Below are 20,652 nucleotides of genomic sequence, written 5' to 3' on the forward strand. Positions count from 1 at the left end.
AGATAAAGATGAGACACAAGAATACAGAGTCAGACAAATCTAGTATATCGCGAATCAATAACAAAAATCTCCCGACAATAAATTGCTCAAGCTGACGTAACAAGAATACATGGAAACATACCGACATAAATGAGGCTTCGACGATCTTTTCTTCTCTTCCACTCCGGGTAGGGAAAAGTTCCAAAGTTCTAAAAATCTCTACGGACTTGCTTGCACAGGCTCTATATGTTCCTTCCCGCACTTCACTCCACTGTCCTTACTCATCTCCCGTTTTCTCCACTCTCCACTTCTCTTCACCCCTCTCCCTGAGACACACCCCGTCCATAAAACACTCACCCCTCAGTCACACACCCCTGAATTACATAACTCCTCTCCACCGAGTTAGACCCACCAGCGAAAGGTGGCGAAAGGGGGGGGGGCAAGAACAGACGTAAGGCACAAGTCTATTTCCTCTCCATTTCTAGTCCCCAGTCCAAGTCAACTCAAAATGCCCTAGAATGTATCATCATTATCTGCATTACTTACCTTGGCATTAAAATCTCCCATTATTATCAATATTTCCTTCTGCAGTATTTTTTCAATGATATTTTCAATTTGTGTGTACATTGTGTCCACCTCATTGTCAGAAGCAGCTGAAGTGGGCATATAAATCTGAATAACATGAAGTCTTACTGATCTGGAAGATATTGTAATTTTAATTATGCAGTCATTGATAGGTTCATAGCCTTCAACAAATTTTATTAGGCGTTTGTCGACAACAAAGGCTATTCCATTATGTCCATTTTTGGTTGTACCTGAAACAAATATCGTGTGGTCAATTGTATCAAAATGGCTGTTCTCTTTCCAATGTGTTTCAGAAATGCCACAAACTGATATATTCTCACAATTAAGTTCTCTTTCTACTATGTACAGTTTTCCAGTTTGTAAAAGGTCTCTCACATTCCAAGTACCTAAGAATAAATTTTTCCTTAGCTATAATTTTAAATTTCTTCCAGATGCATAATTTGCCTGAGGAGCCTGGTTGCCTACATCCACACACCCAGTAACCCATTTTACATCAAATGACCCAGAATCAGTTTGGCACTAGTTGCTGACCGGATCACCATGTATAACATTGATACCATCGTTGCTCATCATCATCATAATACTCTCATGGGAAAGTAATCAGGCGGTTTCTCATTGCCTGCCTGATCCTTATGTCAGTGACCATAACTAATGGACCACCTCATTAGAGACAAAAGGAGTACCTCTACCAGCCAATCACAAAACAGAGAGAAGAGATGCTGGTTGCCAGTTGTGGTCTGCTCTGAGTATTTCATTCACCCAGTATCACCCATAAATGAGAGTCATTCCCCAATCTGCCATCTGGAGGCACTCAATGGGGACTTCAGCCCCACATGAGATTTGCTTATAAATTATACAAAATTAAAATAACCTGTTTATACAGTAGAGCGTCGATTATCCGAAAGTCAATCATCCGAAAGAATTCCAGTTGGCAAATTTAAATTTTCTTCAGTGCTGTGGCACTGCAATCTTTGGCTGTCTTGGGCTACTCAAATATTTTAAGTTTTTGATACTAAATAAACTTATTTTTTATTTTGTTCGTACAAAATAAAAAAATAATTTTTAATGATACAATAGTCTTCGTTAGGCTTAACATCGACAAAAATTTAACGCAAAGCGACATGCAACGGAGAAAAATGTCAAGATGGGATAAATTAATATATTTTTTCGTACATAATCATTTATCCGAAACATCGATCTTCCGAACAACCCCAGTCCCCAATTGATTTGGATAATCGATGCTCTACTGTATAAATATTTCAAATGAAAAAGTGCTATAATTCATTTTAAATTACACTCCTTCACTAAAGAAAAAGAAGTAGTGCAATTCTACCTGTGTTTGTATATTACTGCAAAATTTGGCAAACTGCTGTATCAAATAGGTATGTAAATGATTAATTGGCATGCAATCCAACCACAACTAATATCACCAGAGTTTCTTAAAATCACAATTTCAGTATCTTACAAAGACTTCTAAAGGCTCACTATATTCAGAATTTATAGTATACAGTCAAACCTTCTAAACTGGACTCAGTCAAGTCCAAAATATTGTTCCAGCTTGAACAAGTTTCAAGTATCTATGGTAAATTTTGTCTACAACAGAAAACAAAACTCTATAAAACAGAAGCAGTTTTTATTTCAAGTATTAAACTTATTTTCTTGATTTTAATGCATAATATGTAACAAATATGTAAAGTTAATACATACAGTGTATGGTTAACGAACTTAATCTGTTCCGTGACTCTGTTCATTAACTGAAGCAATTTTTCCCGTAGATATTAATGCAAATACAAGTTATCTGTTCTAGCCTCAGAAATTCTTGTAATTTTATTTGTAAAATTGGTTTTCTTTGATGAAAATATTGGAAAACGTATCTATCATTACAGCAACAAATATGTAAAATTTATTTAATAAAATAGCACTGTACATATCTTCGTTTGTTGTAGTTGGTGGCAGAGGAGTGGAGATGTACAGAGCTTAATGCTTGGAAGGGGAATACCTTTCCATTAAAATATTGGATAGCACTGCATCAGAAGATTCTTTGAGTTGCAGTCTCTTTTGATGGGAAACAAGAAAATGGTCTAAAGTTGATTGTCTTACTCTTTTAATCAAAATTTTTCTAAAACGTGTTATCGCATTGTCATTCATTAAATTAATGACCCTATTAACCACAACTTTGTTAGGGTGGTGCTTCTCAATAAATTACTGCATATCATTCCATTTTCTGCAAATTTCCTTGATCTCAGCACTGGTGATTTTTTCCCTAACCGTCTCTTCCTCTGATGAATGCTCTTCTTGTAAGACTTTCACCTGTTATTCCTGCTAGGCAACCAGCTTTTCTGTGGTTGGTTCATTTTGATGGTCCTTCATCAACTCCTCCATATCTGCATCATCTACCTCTAATCCCAAACTCTTGCAAATGGACATGATTTCATGCACTACATCAGGAGAGCTCTCTGCTTCAAATTCCACAAAGTTTCACTCTGGAACACAAGTTGGCCAAAGTTTCCTCCAGGCTGATTGCAAAGTGTGGTGAGAGACCTCACTTCAGGCTTTGTCAATAAGGTTGATATAATGCAGAATGTTAAAATGCACTTTCCAAAATCCTCTAAGGTTTAAGTCAGTATTATTGGTAACCTGGAAACACTTGGTGAACAGTGCTTCTTGTTTACAGCTTTTTAAAATTGAAAATCACTTGCTAATCCATTGGTTGCAGTAATGGAGTTGTGTTGGGTGAATTTGACCTTGATGAAGTCATGCTCACTATCCAGGTCTTCCTCCAAACTTGGTGGATGTGCTGGGCATTATCCATTAAGAGAAGGAAGACATCTAAGAGAAAGATTCATTTGCTAAAGATAATTTTTGACAGTTGGAGCACACACCTCTATGAGCCAATCCATGAATAAGGAAGGTATGAGTTATCTATGCCTTGCTATTTGTTTTCCATTGTACAGGCAGTTTGGACTTTATCACATTGTTGCTCTAAAGGCATGAGAATTTTCAGTAGTGTAGACTAAAAGTAGCTTGATTTTCAGGTCATCACTTGCATTAGCGTAAAATAAAAGAGTGAGTCTATCCTTCATGGGCTTGTGTCCAGGAAGTGCTTTCTCTTCTTGGATTATGTATGCTCATCTAGGCATTATTTTTTACAAAAACGACTGTTCTAATGCGGTAATGTTTTGAAATTGGCAAAGTGACTTATTTTTTCATTTTCTTCAATATATATCACTGAAATATATGAAATATAAAAATTTTTAGTTTAAAGGTTCACCGATAGAAGAGTGGATAAAACCACTAAATACTGGTTGTTAGTGATGCATTTGTGCCTTGCCAATGGGCTGGTTATGTGGAGTTTTCCATGTTTTCTTCATGTTTGTAACACCTAAATTACAGCTAGTTTCCTTAGAAAGTTCTCATAGGAGGCATCTCCCCTCAGCATATTGCCTGCATACTTATTTGCCATATACAAATAAACCAAATCAAACCATAGAATTTGATAAACTTGTGTTTTGTCACAACAAAATTTTATGCAAAGTTTTTTAACTCTTGTGTATTAGTAGAACTGCAGAATGTTGTTGTTTGTTGTTTATGCACTCAATTTTAGACTTCAAACTTAGTGTGTTCATCACTGTACCTAATGTTATCTCTATTCTGAATTATAGTAATATAATATCTGATACTGTAAAGTTGCACTACACAATGACAATTTTTTTGTTTAAACTATTTCCTTAATGGTAAGACTAAAAGTAGAATACACAGGTGGTGTTATCAGGTACATGATTTTAGTATGTTATTTATCTTTGCTTCTGTCTTAAACAAATTGTTTTAAATCATACATAAAAAACTTCCACACAAACTGGAACTGTATACTAAGCAAACAACTTGACACCTATGTGCGAATTCCAGCATATAATAAACAAATAAATTTTGATGTTCAAACGTTTTTGGCTATCTTTCAGAGGCCCTCGTCAGGAAAGAATGCACAAAACGGTTTGTGCATTGAGCTTTCAAATGTAGCTGTGTTCCAATTTTTAAAAATTTAACTGATGTTCAATACAAAGATCATTATGTCTAATGTTATCATCCAATGTCCACCATATAATTAAATTATTTTTAAATAAAGCCATAAATAAATTCATTAATATAATATACGACATTGTAAAAGTTAGCCTGATGTTTTAACATATAAATGATGTTCGATAAAGGAAATGCTTTCATTTACATTGCATAAAGATAAATGCATAATTATACATAAAAAATTATCGTTATGCTTTGTGGCATTGTAAATAATACTTCCATGATTGTGGAACTGGAATATAGTTGAGAGTTAATGCAAACTCCCTTCATGTCTACTATATAAATTTCAAGAGCCTCCAACGAACATAAGTTGTATCAGTCAAAAGCCCTGTATAAAAGAGTAGCTTCATCCCAACAAGGAGAAACCACGGTTTCTGTAGCATATTGGGCTAGTGCAGTATTATATCTCCCCTTGGACACATTGTATTTGTGGTCCCGTATTCTAGCCTCTAGTGATCTGTATGTGGATCTGATGTATGTTATACGTCTATAGAAAAGTTCGTCCTGCAATGGAATGTGGTACACTCCTGGCGCTTTCTTGTCATTGGACTTGTCTTTTGCGTTAGATAAGAACTGGAAAATGTTTAGTTTTCTCTTATAAGTTAAATGCAAGTTTAAATTCTTAGTGATTCTATTATAAATTCGTTGGAGGGATGGTTCATATGATATAACAACTAGATTGTGCTCTGCATCAATAACCCTTGTGTTGGTGATAGCTATCCTAGATTGCTGGTTGGCAGCAAACCTATTGATAAAGGACTTGTGGTACCCATGTGCAGATGCTATATGCTTGATGTATTTCAGTTCTTTATATAGGCCTATATTGGAAGTTTCAGAGCAATGGGAGTAAGCCCTTGAGACTAGTGCTCGGAATGCTGCTACCTTAAAAGGCCAAGGATCCACTGAGTTAGCAGGTATAAAAAGGGGAATGCACGTTGGTTTGTGGTAAATGGTGGTGGTTATATTTTTATTTTCCATACGAATCTTGATATCCAAGTAATTAACTTCTGTGTGACTTTCCTGCTCTAACTCCAGTGTTAGTCTGTAGCCATTGTTGTTAAAAACTTTTAACACTTCCTCTGTATCAGGTTTGGTTTTCCATATGATCAAAATATCATCCACATACCATGTATAACTAAGGATATTGGATTGTAAGTTTACTAAGACTCTTTCTTCAAATTTTCGTAAGACGAGTTTGCACAGATCCCCGAGATAGGGCTACCCATCGGTACTCCCATTTTTTGGATGTAAGTTTGACCATCAAAGTAAAAAAAGGAAGAATAGCATAATAGATGCATAAGTTCTAATATCTGGGAATGGAATCTCTGGACTTCAGGTGTATTAGTGAGAAAGGAATCTCTTAGTGCACAAAAACATGGTTCCAAACAAATGGAAGGAAACTTTGATACAAAATCAAACTTTTCAAATGATAGAACTGTTTTTTCTGTTTTGTGCATTCTTTCCTGAAGAGGGCCTCTGAAAAACGGCTGAAAACGTTTGAACATTAAAATTTATTTGTTCATTATATGCTGGAATTCGCACATAGGTGTCAAGTTGTTCAAATTGTTTTACCTTTTGTGGGCTTAAAATTGGTTTCAGTATTCTTGTTAAGCAGTTTCTGGCTTATATCCTTACATATCCTTATATACAGACAAAATTACATGATCTCATGTAATACATTAATTTGTATACAAGACTAGAAAAAAATTCATGATCACAGGTTTTTGTCTTATTGAGAGTCCAGCTTAAACCCTTTTCACTGTACTTGCTGTTTGAGGGCTTTGAACTCTAGGCATGCCTTTATGATGCAGTCAAAGATATTACAATTATGCACAATTGACAGAGTTCAAGAAAGGCTATTGTCATCAGGCTGAGAGCTCCATACACATCCTTTAAAGAAAAATAAGGATGGAATGGAATTTTATCAAAATCTCTATTCACCCCCAAAGGATTGCCTGATCCTGTTTCATGTAAAAAGATTAGGTGAACTAAAACTCCCCCTAAAATCACAAAAGGTAAAATAAAATGAAAGGAGAAAAAACGAAGAATTGCCTGAGTTGTTTGCCATTTGGGCTGTTCTTACTTGACTACAAGGACACACATATGTGATGGCCAGGCCCTGAAGGCTCCAGAGAATACCAAAAGATATGATTGATAAGTATGAATAGCTGCAACAGTGTCTTTGTTTACCATCCAGAGACAAGTGGAAGTGTTGTCACAGAACCTTGTCCCTTCCTGTACCTTTGGCAGGCAACTAACAGAGGTAAGTTTGCATGTACTGAATGTATTCTCCCATTAGCAAATTTTCAACATCTTTTTCTGTGTGTAGCGTCTTTGTAATCCAAACGGTAATTTTGGTAGACGATCAAACAGCAATGGTTAGAAAAACGTTACGGTTTAAAAGAACAAAAAAGTGTTCTTTTAAATAAACCGTAACGTTTTTCTAACCATTGCTGTTTGATCGTCTACCAAAATTACCGTTTGGATTACAAAGATGCTACACACAGAATTTGAAGATACAGCAACCACATTTTCTACATTAAGAAGTATCAACATCTTTATTTGGTGACTGCTACAGACTGGCATCATATCATTGATGATAAATTCTAGTAACAACCTCCGTATTAGTGTATTGAAAACCACTGGTTAGGGCTTCAGTCTTGTCTTTATTGTTGAACAGTACAGTGCTCCCACTATGCAAGACATAATTCCTAGTACAGGTGCAAAGGACATTCATGAATATACTACTATGTCTTCAGATTGTTCCTCATGTTTCCTTTTATGGCAGTGCAAAAGATCCAAAATGTTAAAGAAGCAATCTTTATGCCAGATTTTGTAATAGCAAAAAAACTTATTAAACATACAAATGCCAGTACTAGATGTTTTGACTACAAAACAATACAGTATGTAATTACAAGTAGCATTTTAATTTTATACTAAAAATTTCAGTTTAGAAATTATAACAATAAAATTGATTATTACTATAATTATTCAAAATCTCAAACAATTAATCTGATTAAGGGCTTTTTTCCTTCTATTTTTCTAATCAATCACTTAAAATTAAACATCTACAAGTATACACTGAACAGCAAAAGTGAAGGCTAGCTTGCTGTATTAGTTTGACAATATTTTTTTATACATTGCTGACTTGTATAATGAACTTGCTGACAAATGAGATATTGCCTAAAGGTTAATTTACACTATCATACAAGAAACCACATGACACAGATTGGCAAACATACAACAAATTATCATTTCATTAAATTTAAATTGTCATATTCATATAAAAGTGATTCAAAGAAGTGACTAAAAGATTAGGGAAAGGTGATGTGATTTCATGATTGATTCTGAGAAAGCATCAGTTTCTCAGGTCAGAAGTTGACATATCCTGACTTCTGATGAGATTGAGTTTTTTTTTAATTTTCACATAATAGTATCTGCATTTAAAAGCTGATTTTAAATGGATGGACAGACAATGTGTGTTATAAGGAAGTTATTAGTTCTATTGGCATCCTCATCTTGTCATCCTGTGACAAAAACACAACTTTAAAGAGGACCCAACAGGATGCCATTTTTTCCAGTTGTGTTATTGTGGCTCTACTTGATCAAAGTGAGTTTGTTCAGAAAAGTTCTTCATACTTTAAGCAGACTTACATGGTAATCACATGGCACTCCTTCAACTGTAAGTAAAGAACATGGTATCAAATATGTTGTACTCTTTTTAATATCAAGTCAAAATTTTTCAGTTCTTTTGTTATATCAGTGTTTCTCAACCTCTAACGAGTCGTCGCCCCCTTCACTTCAAAATTCCGATGCCGAGGGCCAAGGCTAACACCAAATTTGTACTGCATTGAATAGACTAGTGACTAGTATAATGTTATTTGTTTAATTATTATACGATATAACGAATAAAATATCTAATTATTCTTAATATTAGGTCTACTGGAAACTTCTGTCCATTTTTAGAATAAAACAAAATAATAAATTTTTCGTACCTTGAATAAACTTTATTGAATAATATAATTTCCATCATTATTTATGACTTCTTGCCAGCATGATGGCAATTTGTATATCCCATTTTTAAAAAATGCCTTATCCCTAGAGGTAAAAAATTGAACCAGTGCTTGTCTGATATTTTCTTCGTTTTTGAATTTTTTGCCCTGCAAAAAATTTTGTAAGGACAGAAACAAGTGATAATCGGAGGGCGCTAGGTCTGGGGAGTATGGTAGATGTGACAGAATTTCCCAGCCTAGCTCTGAGAGTTTCTGACGAGTCCCCAAAGCAGTATGTGGCCTGGCATTATCATGAAGCAGTATGATGTCCTTCCTATTGAACATCACCGGCCTCTTTTCTTGGAGTGCTGTTTTTAAATTATCCAATTGCTGACAGTACCTTTCCGAATTTAGCTTTTCGTTCGGTTTTAACAGCTCAAAATGTATTAGTCCTCAAATGTCCCACCATATACACAACATTCTCTTATTCAGGCTCAACTTTGGTTTAGAGGTGGAGGGGCAGGTTTTCCGGATTCACAATATGCCCTTTTCCTTACGATGTTTTCATAGGTAATCCACTTTTCATCCCCAGTTATCATCCAGTCCAAGAAGGGTTTGATTTTGTTCTGTGCAAGCAGAGATGTGCACATGATGACTTGATCATTCAGATTCTTCTTACTTAACTCATGTGGCACCCATCTCGAATATTTCCACACCAATCCTAGTTTCCGAATATGATTTGAAATGATTTGTTGAGCTGAGTCAAATTTTTCCTCAATCTCTGATGTTGTCAAAAAGGATTTTGCTCTAACATGATCTTGACAGTATCGTCGTCGATCAAAGATGGCCCAGAGCGTGGCTTATCAGAAAGGTCGAAATCATCTATTTGAAATTTTTCAAATTATCTTCTGCATGTTCTATCAGAAACTATACCTTCACCAAACACTTTCAATAAATTTCTACATGCTTCTGCAGCATTTCTTCCTTATTAGAATTTGTACAAAATACAGTGGCATAAATGAACTTTATCAGTAGCCATGTGTATACGATCGCATCTCACTTAATACTAACATGAATCATCTTTGTTTTAGTTCATTTGCTAGGTCAGTATGTATACATTCAGTGATAAAAAGAGAGAGACAAATATGTATCAAATGAATATGTGCATGGTTGCTGAAACTTGTTGTAACTGAAACGGACAGATCTTTCCAGTAGACCCAATATAATGTTTTACTATATCGCCCAGAAAATTGTTTTTTGTCCCCCCAAATATAAATTGTTACTAATCGCCCCCTCAACATGGAAAAACGCCCACATGGGGCGATATCGCCCCCATTGAGAAACACTGTGTTATATCATTCAAAATATAACTATAAAATAAAAGATGTGAAGTAGTAATGGTGTTATCTTTATCAACTTTTCCCTCTCTCCTGTTTATCAGCATTACATCCTGTTATAATCCTGGATTAATATATTGATGGGGCTATATCTTCCTTTAGTAAAGCTAATTATATTCAATTAATTTAATGACTAAGGGAATTCCTCCTATTCTGTGAGAGTACAAACAAAAGAAAAATAATCATAATTAAATTAACATACAGTAATACAGGTATACCTTGCCTTACGTCGGTAATTGGTTCCAGGAGAGGCGATGTAAGTTGATAAACGACATAAGTCGAATTTACTTGTTTCCGAATCTACTTGTCACTAGGCTAAACCATAAATTACCATTCCCGGTTCTGTATTTTATTTATTAATGCCTTTTTAATAATATATGGTTAATAAGGATCTATTTTAACTTTACAAACAAATTTTAGTTTTTAATATAGTACAGGATTTACTATATACAGAATAGTAATTTACTAAATTTACGAATGAATGTACTGTAAATACAGTATATACTTGTAAATGTATATATTTTAATATGATTTTATGTGCTTTAAACCCTTTTCTAGTGATATTACGACTTCAATATTTGTGGCGGACGAACGTAAAGTCGAATAAAATGACTTAAACTTGATTTTTATTTTTCCATATACTTTTTTGACAAATGACGTATAATCAGGAATGACGTAAGTCGAGGTATACCTGTATAACTGTATTTAACTTGTTTTATAGAACCTGTAAACTTTAACATTAGATGTAAGAAAATGATGATAAATTACTTCAATTAGTAGATAAATTTATGAAATTATATTTGAAAGAGAAAGATTAATGCTGATCCAATTTACTAAAGATAACTTTAAAAAATTTACACATTGAAATACAGTTTTGCTTAACCATTTATAACAGTTTGTCTGGAAGATATCTAGATCCAGAATATTTCTTTCTTCTTCTGGAATAGTTCTTGGACTTCTTTACATTTTAGTGAGGTGAAAAAGTGAATCAGCTTTACTACAAAAGAAACAAAATTCAGGATAAAGTGATTTTTGATATTTATAACAAAGATTAATTTTTTTTAAATCTAATTTGTAACAAAATTGAGATTGAATTATAAGGAAGATTATACTGATAAACATAGTTGGCTTTGTTTAAACTAAAAGAGTATTGGATTTAACACAAGTCAATTTTATTGAGATCAAGTTTTAAGAACTAGTAAATCCATATTACACAACCAAACTTCAAAATACAACATATAGTTTGTTGAGTTATTGGACTTAGCAGTCCTTAAATCAGAAAACCATGTATGATAATAAAAATGCTTTATTTTGGGTCATTGCATTTTTTCAATTGGCTATCTGCCATTAAGGAATATTTTCATTTTGAATAGAAATGTCATATAACACAAAATTTAGGTCTGTTGTACAGAGAACATCTGTGTGTGTTAATTATAATTTGATAAGTATGAAAATAATGCTAAAATTACATATTGTTGTGTGATCAAAAGAATAGTTTATAAATAAATTGACAAAATAAACTGGCTTAAATAACACAGGTCTGCAAGTAAAAAACTGCATAGGATTTTTATACATTTTCTTATAGATTTCAACCATGTGAAAACAAAAAAAATTCCATCTTGTCAATTTTTTTTGTTACACTCAAGTTTTTGTTTGTATTTAGCATAAAATTCCTAGTTAACTTAAAATTTAGTATTCTTTTTTTTAATTTAAAAAATGGCCTTAAAATGATACTAGGAATAAATATAAACAACCTGCTGTTAGATTAGATCATGTTTCAACAAGCTAAATAAGTTCAGTATCTTGCTGGCCATAAATGCCACAGTCAGTTTATATCCAGCATTCGAACACAACTATGCTTGTATTTTTATTTCTGGAGAGTATTTTCTGTGCTTGTATTTTTATTTCTATATGGCTTGTAGAGGCTGTGTAATTTCTCCCAACAGCTTGTGTTATGTTTGTGGTGAATACACAGTTAAAAGTCAACATCCCCTTTATCTGATCCCCTCTTTTTGGAAACAATGGTAGAAAGGGACAAAGAAGCATAGGACTCTTTCAAGAATGTAATGCATAAGTTTTTGGGGGAATACTAAGGATCCTGACTACAAAACCATTGTACAATGCATGCTGGCAGTGTATGAAACTCAAGGATGCAAGATGAGCTTAAAAGCTCATTTCTTACACTCCCATATTGACTATTTTTCCGAAAACTTGGGAGCTTAAGTGAAGAACAGGGTGAAAGATTTCACCAGGATGTCCGTGATATCGAGAGACATTGCCAAGGAAAATGGGATGTCAATATGTTAGTTGACTACTGTTGGATGCTCAATCAAGAAACCAGAGAAGGAAATTGGAAATGAGTTCGGAGAAGCATCAAAGAGAAGAAGAAAAGGTGTCATAAGAAAAAAGAGTAGACCTAAAATTGTGTATAAATATCAGAAACAATTTTTTGATTAGTTGTAAGAAAATATAATATATTTAGTTCATTGTAATAAATAAGAGTTTTTATCAAATATTTGTTTTATTTTGCAAAAAACCTTTATGTTATGGGATGTTACAGAAGTCATTTTTAGAATCTCTGGTCTTTAAAATATATAATTCAGCAAAAATATCCCATGCAGCTGGAAAAAAATTTTTTTGCAGACCTGTGTAATGTCTGTCTGTCTGGAACAATTACACTTAAAAATTAAATGATGGTCATAACTAGTGCTGCTGTTTCTAGGGTAATTTCAACCTCTCAGGGTAATGTTTAGGGTAGTCTTATATTTAGGGTAAATCTAGGGTAAAATTGCTCTGTGATCTGATGCTATTACCCATTGTGCCACAAGGTTTGCCAGAAAAAGTTTTCCTCTATAACCGGAGGATTTTAGGATAGGACAACAGAAGCTAAAGAAATAAAGCAGATTGGTGCTAGGTAAACAGGTGTACGCTATACATTACACCTGAGTAGGATTTTGCATTTCTTCATTGGCACACTACAGTACAGGTACAACTTTTGAATGATGTAAAAACTTTTTATGTCAGCTCATCTCACTTTGTGGCAGACATCACAGGTAACATGAACTTTGCATGCAAGCAAACCATTTAGACTGCACCATTTTTTTTAAAAATCTGAGCATGAGCTTGAGCTCAGAGAGTTTTCTCAATTTAGTGTAATCTAGGGTGAAATGAAGGCACCGTCAGGGTAGTTCCACCAGAAGCAGGTGGCAGCACTGGTCATAACCCCTGTTCCAAAGCATTACTTTTAAATATCAACAGACTAGCAGTTTAATAGTCTAATAGTGTAAACTTTAGCAGTAAAAGCATACAATATTATACAACATAAATATATATGTCGTCCTCAGGCATTTCAAAATCGAAATGCCTGAGGATGACATATATATTTATGTTGAAAGCGCTTGCAAGATTAAAATATTCCTTTTAATTCTCTTTAATGCATCCTAGTCTGAAGTTTCTAATTGAATTAGTCTACAACTCTATTTGGTAGTTCTTTTTACCTCTATATCCTTACTGTTTATATTTGTGTTTCTATATTGTCTACTTGGGCTTCATCTGTACACACTGTGTTTCAGACCTTATGGTCTCTTCAGCAGGTTACAATATTCTATAACAATTGTATAAAAAACTTTTTAAAATAATGATATTACATCTGACAAGAATATTTAAGATAAGATAAAATTACAGTAATACCCCGAACTTACGCGATAGGTGGGACCGAGCGATAATCGCATAACTCGAATTTGCGTAAGTCAGGGTATAATTTCGCAATTTGTGTAAAATCCAAGTCGGATGTATGTAAGCTAATAAATGTTCTCGTTAATTTTATCTCGTCTTTTGATTCGTTCATGGTTACAAGAAATCACCACATAGAGTCTCTCAAGGCTCCATAGATATAACAAACACAGAAATAAATAACACAAAATAAATTGTAGCTATGTGTCAATTCCGCGCAACACGTCTGAACAATAAGCTGAACAATAGTGTGGGGGGGTGAGTAATCAAAAGTTGCGTGGCGCTCAAACAAAAGACAAATCGACGAGATTTGAAAATCGTGTAACTCCGGGTTCGCGTAAGTCGAGGTATTACTGTACTTACATTTTCTTTATTATCCAATATTAATAAATACTAATACCAATAACATAAAGTATCCAAAAAACAGAGCATAACATTCCTATCTTAACATTTTTTAATTTATGCCTTTGCTCTCTTTGCTAATCAGAAACTACACCAGTATAATTTCTATCTATTTGATAAGTTCAATTTTGAAATTGAAGATCTCGTATTGAGCGTCTCTCTCCATGAACATACAAACTGAATTCATGTGACAAAAAAGTCTGACTTACCTATTACATACTATTTCAAAAATTATCACAGAATGTAATATTATTAATAACTAGCTTACTCGTCGCGCATTGCTGCGATCTCAGAAGAAAGGAAATTTAAGCAAACTCGTTATGATAAAATTCAATTTACATTTTATCATTTTTATTGAAACTTATTATTATTATTCATTTTCATTGGTAAAACATTTCAAAGTATCGTTTCAATTCTATTTATTTATTGGAGCGCTTGTGGATACACGATATTTTTTGTTTTTCCGTCTGGTGCGTACACGAATAAATCAGGTTTTCCGACGCGTGAGCCGGCCACATACAGCTGTCCATTCGACAAGCACGGATTCTCCAAATTTAACCCACACACTCGCAGCGATTGTCAGAAGTGCGATATTCCCCATTTTTATATATATTTTTAAATCCTTTATAATTTTAATTATTTAATTGCTCCTTCCTCTCTTCCTTGGCATGTTGTGAAATTTCTGATAGTTGGATAATAAACCGTTTTATTGTAATTTGTCTTTTTAAATTATTTTGAGTCGATATTAAAATTTGGAAAAGGGGGATTCCTAGATCGGTAAAATAGGCGAATTTCCTCCTATGACTTCGGTTGTTGTTCGGGATACAGTTAAGGTTTTAACAAAGTTCGAGCGAATACATAATTAGCAAAAAAAAAAAGTTGAAATAAAGTGATTAAACAAAAATTATTACAAATATCGTAAATAACAGTTCACAAATGCATATATAGAGATATTTTTTGAAATAGGGGGAAATGGTCTTCACAATTTGAAATTGATCGAACACACTGTCTCGATACACTCGTATAAACTCGCACCATCTATCGTGGGTTAAATGTACTATGCCAGAAACCTTCGCGGGAGTATATTAAACAACTTCCCAAAGTTTCATGGCAATCGGATAAACGGTGTAGTAATGCATGAAGGACATAAGACAGACACACAGACATACATTCATTTTTATATATATAGATGTCATTTTGTAACATTATACCTTGTAAAAAAATTGCATGTTTTATTTCTGATATAAATGGTGCATCACTGTCTTGATAAACACTGTCTTGATAAAACATCTTTTTGAATGTTTAAAAATTGGAATGCGGCAATGTTTGAGTGATAGGACTGTTTTTGTTTTGTTTTTTTTTTTTGTATTAAGTTTCTGATGAGGATTGATAACATGGCCAAAAACATTTGACCAGCAAATTTGTTACTGTTGTTTGCTGGAAGTTGCATTTAGGTGTTATTTATTTGTACATACTATTTATAGATATTTTATTAATGGTATGGATTTTAAAATAACTGCATTTTGATATTAAGAAAAATTTGTCATTTTGGTAAAAGAAGAAATTAATATTATTATAAATATAAGCAAAAAGAAATTTTTACTATTAAAAAATATTTAATTTTTAAAAATTTTATAGATATAAGTGTATAAAGCAGGACTGTGGAGTCAAAGTTGGAAGGAATTTCTGGCCAGAGGAGTCAGAGTCGGGAAAAATGTGTCAACTCCAACTCTGGCATTTTAAATTTAATTTAGATGTTTTTTTGTCTAAATGAAAGAAAATTTATTTTATATTTAATAATTTTTTAAAATGTTTTTCTATTTTGTTATAAACCATTTATTTTAAATACAAAATGCAACAATTTAATTTATTATATATGTATATATTTTTATCTATACTAATACAGTGGTGCCTCGTATAACGTACTTAATCCGTTCCAGGTGCACATTCGTTATACAAAATGCATTTTCTCATAGAAATACATGCATAAAAAATACATGCAATGAAATACATGCATTTTTATGTGTTCCACAGCATAAAATAACCGTACTGTACCATAAAAAAATGAAAATGGAGCAGTCACCAATTATGCTGGGTAGTCAAATGTGAGGAGGAGGTGGAGGAACACTTTCTTTACACATTCATATAGATACAGACTTTGTACACATTTCAGCAGGTCTCTTTTTATTGTTTTTTAATCGGAGTCAGATTCAGGAGAGGCTACTGGAGCTTTCAGGGTCAACTCCTCTTGTTACATCCTTTTTTTTGACAGCAGGCTTCTTGAAAAACATGTCCAAGGTGGTCTGTCTCTCTCTCTTCTTAAACACCTGTCGGAAATGACGGGCAAGGGTGTCATTGTAGAGATCATTGATCCTGTTGGCTTCAGCTCTGTTTGGATAATGAGTGTTGGTAAACTCCTGAACCTCTCCCCATTTGACAAGGAAGTTTTTGTCAACTTTCACTCCTTCTGATGATGTCTTGCTTTGTTTCAATTGAAATCACCTTTCTGTTTTTTTTAGAAGCCATGATTTGCACAACACTTGAATAAATGTAAATACCCTGCACTGAGGTGATGTACTGTACATAATAAACAAGGAAGCAAGCCGAATCCCAACGGAAGCTCTGTACTTCAGATATACTAATAATATTTTCTAATTATACTAATATATAATAAAAATAGCAGATTGCCATCGGCAACGGCAAAAGAGTGGAAACATCATTCGCACTTGTTCGCAGAAAGACCATTGTTCACCTCGCGTAACTGCCGAACAGAAAGTCCATTGTTCGCAACCAGTCCGTTGCTTGAGTCATGTAACGGCCAAACAGAAAGTCCGTTGTTCGCAGCGTCCATTATTTGAGGCGTACATTATACGAGGCACCACTGCATTATAAACACGTAATGTTTGTAAGTTTGTTTGCAGCAGGTAATCTCCGAAACTACTCATCCAATTTCAAAAATTCTTTCACCAATATTTAGAATGGAACCTCAGGGTGGACATAGGCTGTATATTATTCTATTAAACATTCATATAAATTAAAATATATAATCTAGGTTATGGCTTTTATGTCAACAGATGGCGCTACAAGTATGACGCCCTAAGTTTGCATTTCTGTGAAAATGAACTAAAGCAGATCATCATCTATCTATCTATATAAATAAAAATGTAATGTTTGTTTGTTCCTACCAATTCCTTTGAAATTTTGACACAACGCTGCATTTGAATACGTACGTGTTTTTATATAATATACATGTCGAAATTCCCCCCAGGGGAGATGGACAGGATTAAGGCTTACCGTAAAGTACTCTGCTTCTATTTATACTATTTCAGATGCGGTTTTTTGCGTTTTTGATTGTGTTTTAATAGGGTACGTCAAGAAATGTACACTAAGGGATTTTTCGAAAAATCCCCCCACGGGGGAATGTTATACATTTATAATAGATACATTTTGAGCCACAACAACACGTGGCAGGGTCTGCTAGTTTGTAATATTTGTGTTTAGTAGTAAAATTATTTTGACTCAATTGAATTTGAATATTTTCGATTTCCTTTATTATTCCTGCTCTAAATAAGTACTCTATTTTTCTGAATGAGCCAGACTAATTGATCAGAGTATATATTTTTCTTTTCTGAACAAGGGGCTGAAGTAGCTCGATTGCACACTTTTTAGTTGGACTAACTTTTATGGAAAGGTGAAATTGAAGTGCAAAAGCTGTAGAATAAAGATATGTAGATGTAGAATTTTATCACTCCCCTTTTGCCTCTTATTAAATATTTGTTAAAAATTAATTTTTTTATACAAATAAATATTAAAAATACTAACTATAAAAGTATTTGGGTAAATGCCCAGGGCTCCTGTTAGAGTTCAGAGTAGGGTAAACCCCTAGAGCGCCTCTGCCCCCCATAAAATGACTTGCATTTAATTTTGCCAGAGTCGGCCTACTAAAATTATCAGGAGTTGGAGTTGAGTGTTTTTTTACCGACTCTGCAGCCCTGGTATAAAGTAACATTAATATAAATGGAATCTTGTCAATTCTAGTCATATAATCTCAATACATTTCTGATATAATTTTAATAGAAATTTTTCCATTAAAATTAGAAATCATTAATATAATTTAACTTTTTATGTAAACAGTAGGTGATAAATATATAAAATTAAACAAGTTATTTATTTTTCAGTTATTTGCTGTAGTAGTTTTTGGATGTATTGCTTCAGAAGGATGGTTAGAAGATAAATGTCTTTTTAATGATGACATCCATGCTTGTAACTTTGGAGTAGGTATTGGTGTAATTGCCTTCCTTGCAAGTATTGCATTCCTGGTTACAGAGGCCTTGTTTGAGAGCTTCTCAAGTGTTAAGATTCGTCGCCGTGCTGTGATGGTTGATATGGGATTTTCTGGTAATTATGTTAATGTGATTAATTAAATTAGCAAAAACATTATAAGTAGATTTTTAAAAAAGAGAAACTTTTTGATGTTAATTATTTTATAATTTGAGACCTATTATTTTGGATACTTTTAATGAAAACAAATATTTTAAAATATTAGCTCCTTAGTTTTATATTCAAATTTATCTACTTATTAGTCTATTACATATAGATATGTATTTTATATGTATGAATAAAAATAAATAAAATTTTTTCTGTAAATAAGTAAAAATATTCAGTCTCATAGGTAGTTCTCAAAGAAAACAGTGAGCTTGGTTCTAAAAGCAAAAAATCTAATTTTAAATATTTGTGGTACATTTGTACTCCATTTTTAGAAAATACTTTATCACATATTCCAATTAATTTTAACTGTTATTATATCAGCAGCTATACCCACTTATTATTGTTGGCAGGGTTGTATCACATTTTTTTCTGCTTATACTCTCCATTAAATATTTAATCTTACAATTTTTGTTTCTCTATTAGGTATTAATCAGATGACCATGCATTAAGGAGTCAGCCTACCACTATTGAGAATTTAATTGAAGGGAACACAAAACATGAAAGATTTGTTTTGTTATTTCCTTCAACTCCTCTAATGGTTTTTGAATTCCTGTGATGGAAGCAGATATACTTCCAGTCAGTGAGTCAGTTTTTTTCATGATAAATGAAGACTCATTTTATAGTTAAATTTCAATTTATATATACATTTTTTTTCTAAAGAGAACAAATATTTCCAATACCAGGGAGAGATGTTTTGGTGGCAATAATAAACTATTGTATGTAATAAGATACTAATAATAATATACTATATACTATTTGGTGGCAATTTGAGTAGCATATTAAACATACATTATTTCATTTTTTACCTCTGATGCTCATATAGAAATGAGATTCATAAATTCTGTATAAGGCTTATTTGAGATTCTATTCAGCTCAAGATGATGATTTTCTTCCATTTTATGCATAGTATTCAATTTCTTATTAATTTTGTTGAAAGTGAGGATATCCAAAGGATCAGTATAATTTATTGAGATGATTATATTGCTTATTTATTTTCTGCACAATATTATATCAGATTGAAATCCTGTATGCTCCTGATGATTTTACCAAAATGAAATTACAATTAATAGTAATGTTTTTCTGTAATCTTACCGTATTACTACATTTTATTGGCAAATTACAATAAATTTTGTTATATGAATTTCCTCAGTTTTTTCAAAAAAACTTCTGAAAATTTTGGCATTAGTTTAAATAATACAGAATATTGATTACTAGGGATCACAAATAATTATATATAATTTATGGTATTCTTGTGTATTTGCAATTTGACTATATGAAATAAACTTTTGTAAATTAAAATTTACAAAATAAAAATATAGTTGAATGTAATATGCTGACTTAAAAATTTCAGCATTTTGGGCTTTTCTATGGTTTGTTGGATTCTGCTATCTTTGTGATGCATGGAGAAAATCTTCAATGCCAAAAGGAGGTTTTGGAGTAAATAATGTTCGAGCAAGTATTGCATTCAGTTTCTTTTCCATCTTCACATGGGTAAGTTCAATAATTTTTAAATTTTATTAGATTATATATAGAAGTCTAATTACCATACCAAATAATTATCAATTTTATTTATATATGTATTTCTTAATTTGTTACTTGTAGTTAATACTGCTGAAAAAAATTTATCAATAGTGATTCTGCATTTTATATTCAACCTTAATTTTTTTTATTTTTCATGAGCAGAATAATATACCGTATTAGCCCGAATATAACACGACTCCAAAATTTTCATAAAGATATTTAGAAAAAAAATAATACTCATAAAAGAATTCAAAGAAAGTAAAATTCAATCAGATAAGCATTTATTTATGTAATTACAGTAGAGCGTCGTTTATCCGAATCAATTGGGGACTGGGGTGGTTCGGATAACTTATTTTTCGGATAACGAATCATGTACGAAAAAATATATTAATTTATCCCATGTTGAAATTTTTCTCTGTTGCGTGTCGCTTTGCGTTGAATTTTCGTCGATGTTAAGCCTAACGAAGACTATTGTATCG

The 20,652-nt window shown here is 32.8% G+C and overlaps 1 protein-coding gene across 1 annotated transcript in view; it reads left to right on the plus strand.

Moving 5' to 3' along the window:
• LOC111640855 (synaptogyrin-like) overlaps positions 1 to 20,652 on the plus strand; it is a 42,867-nt gene that overhangs the window by 11,695 nt on the left and 10,520 nt on the right. The window contains exons 2-3 of the mRNA XM_023386928.1: positions 18,343 to 18,562; positions 20,004 to 20,143. Coding sequence (XP_023242696.1) covers positions 18,343 to 18,562; positions 20,004 to 20,143 — 360 coding nt within the window. The remainder of the gene's footprint in view (positions 1 to 18,342; positions 18,563 to 20,003; positions 20,144 to 20,652) is intronic.

Source organism: Centruroides sculpturatus, unplaced genomic scaffold (genome assembly GCF_000671375.1).
Source record: "Centruroides sculpturatus isolate CEXI.00-Female unplaced genomic scaffold, Cexi_2.0 scaffold1273, whole genome shotgun sequence".
NCBI classification, from domain to species: Eukaryota; Metazoa; Arthropoda; class Arachnida; order Scorpiones; family Buthidae; genus Centruroides; species Centruroides sculpturatus.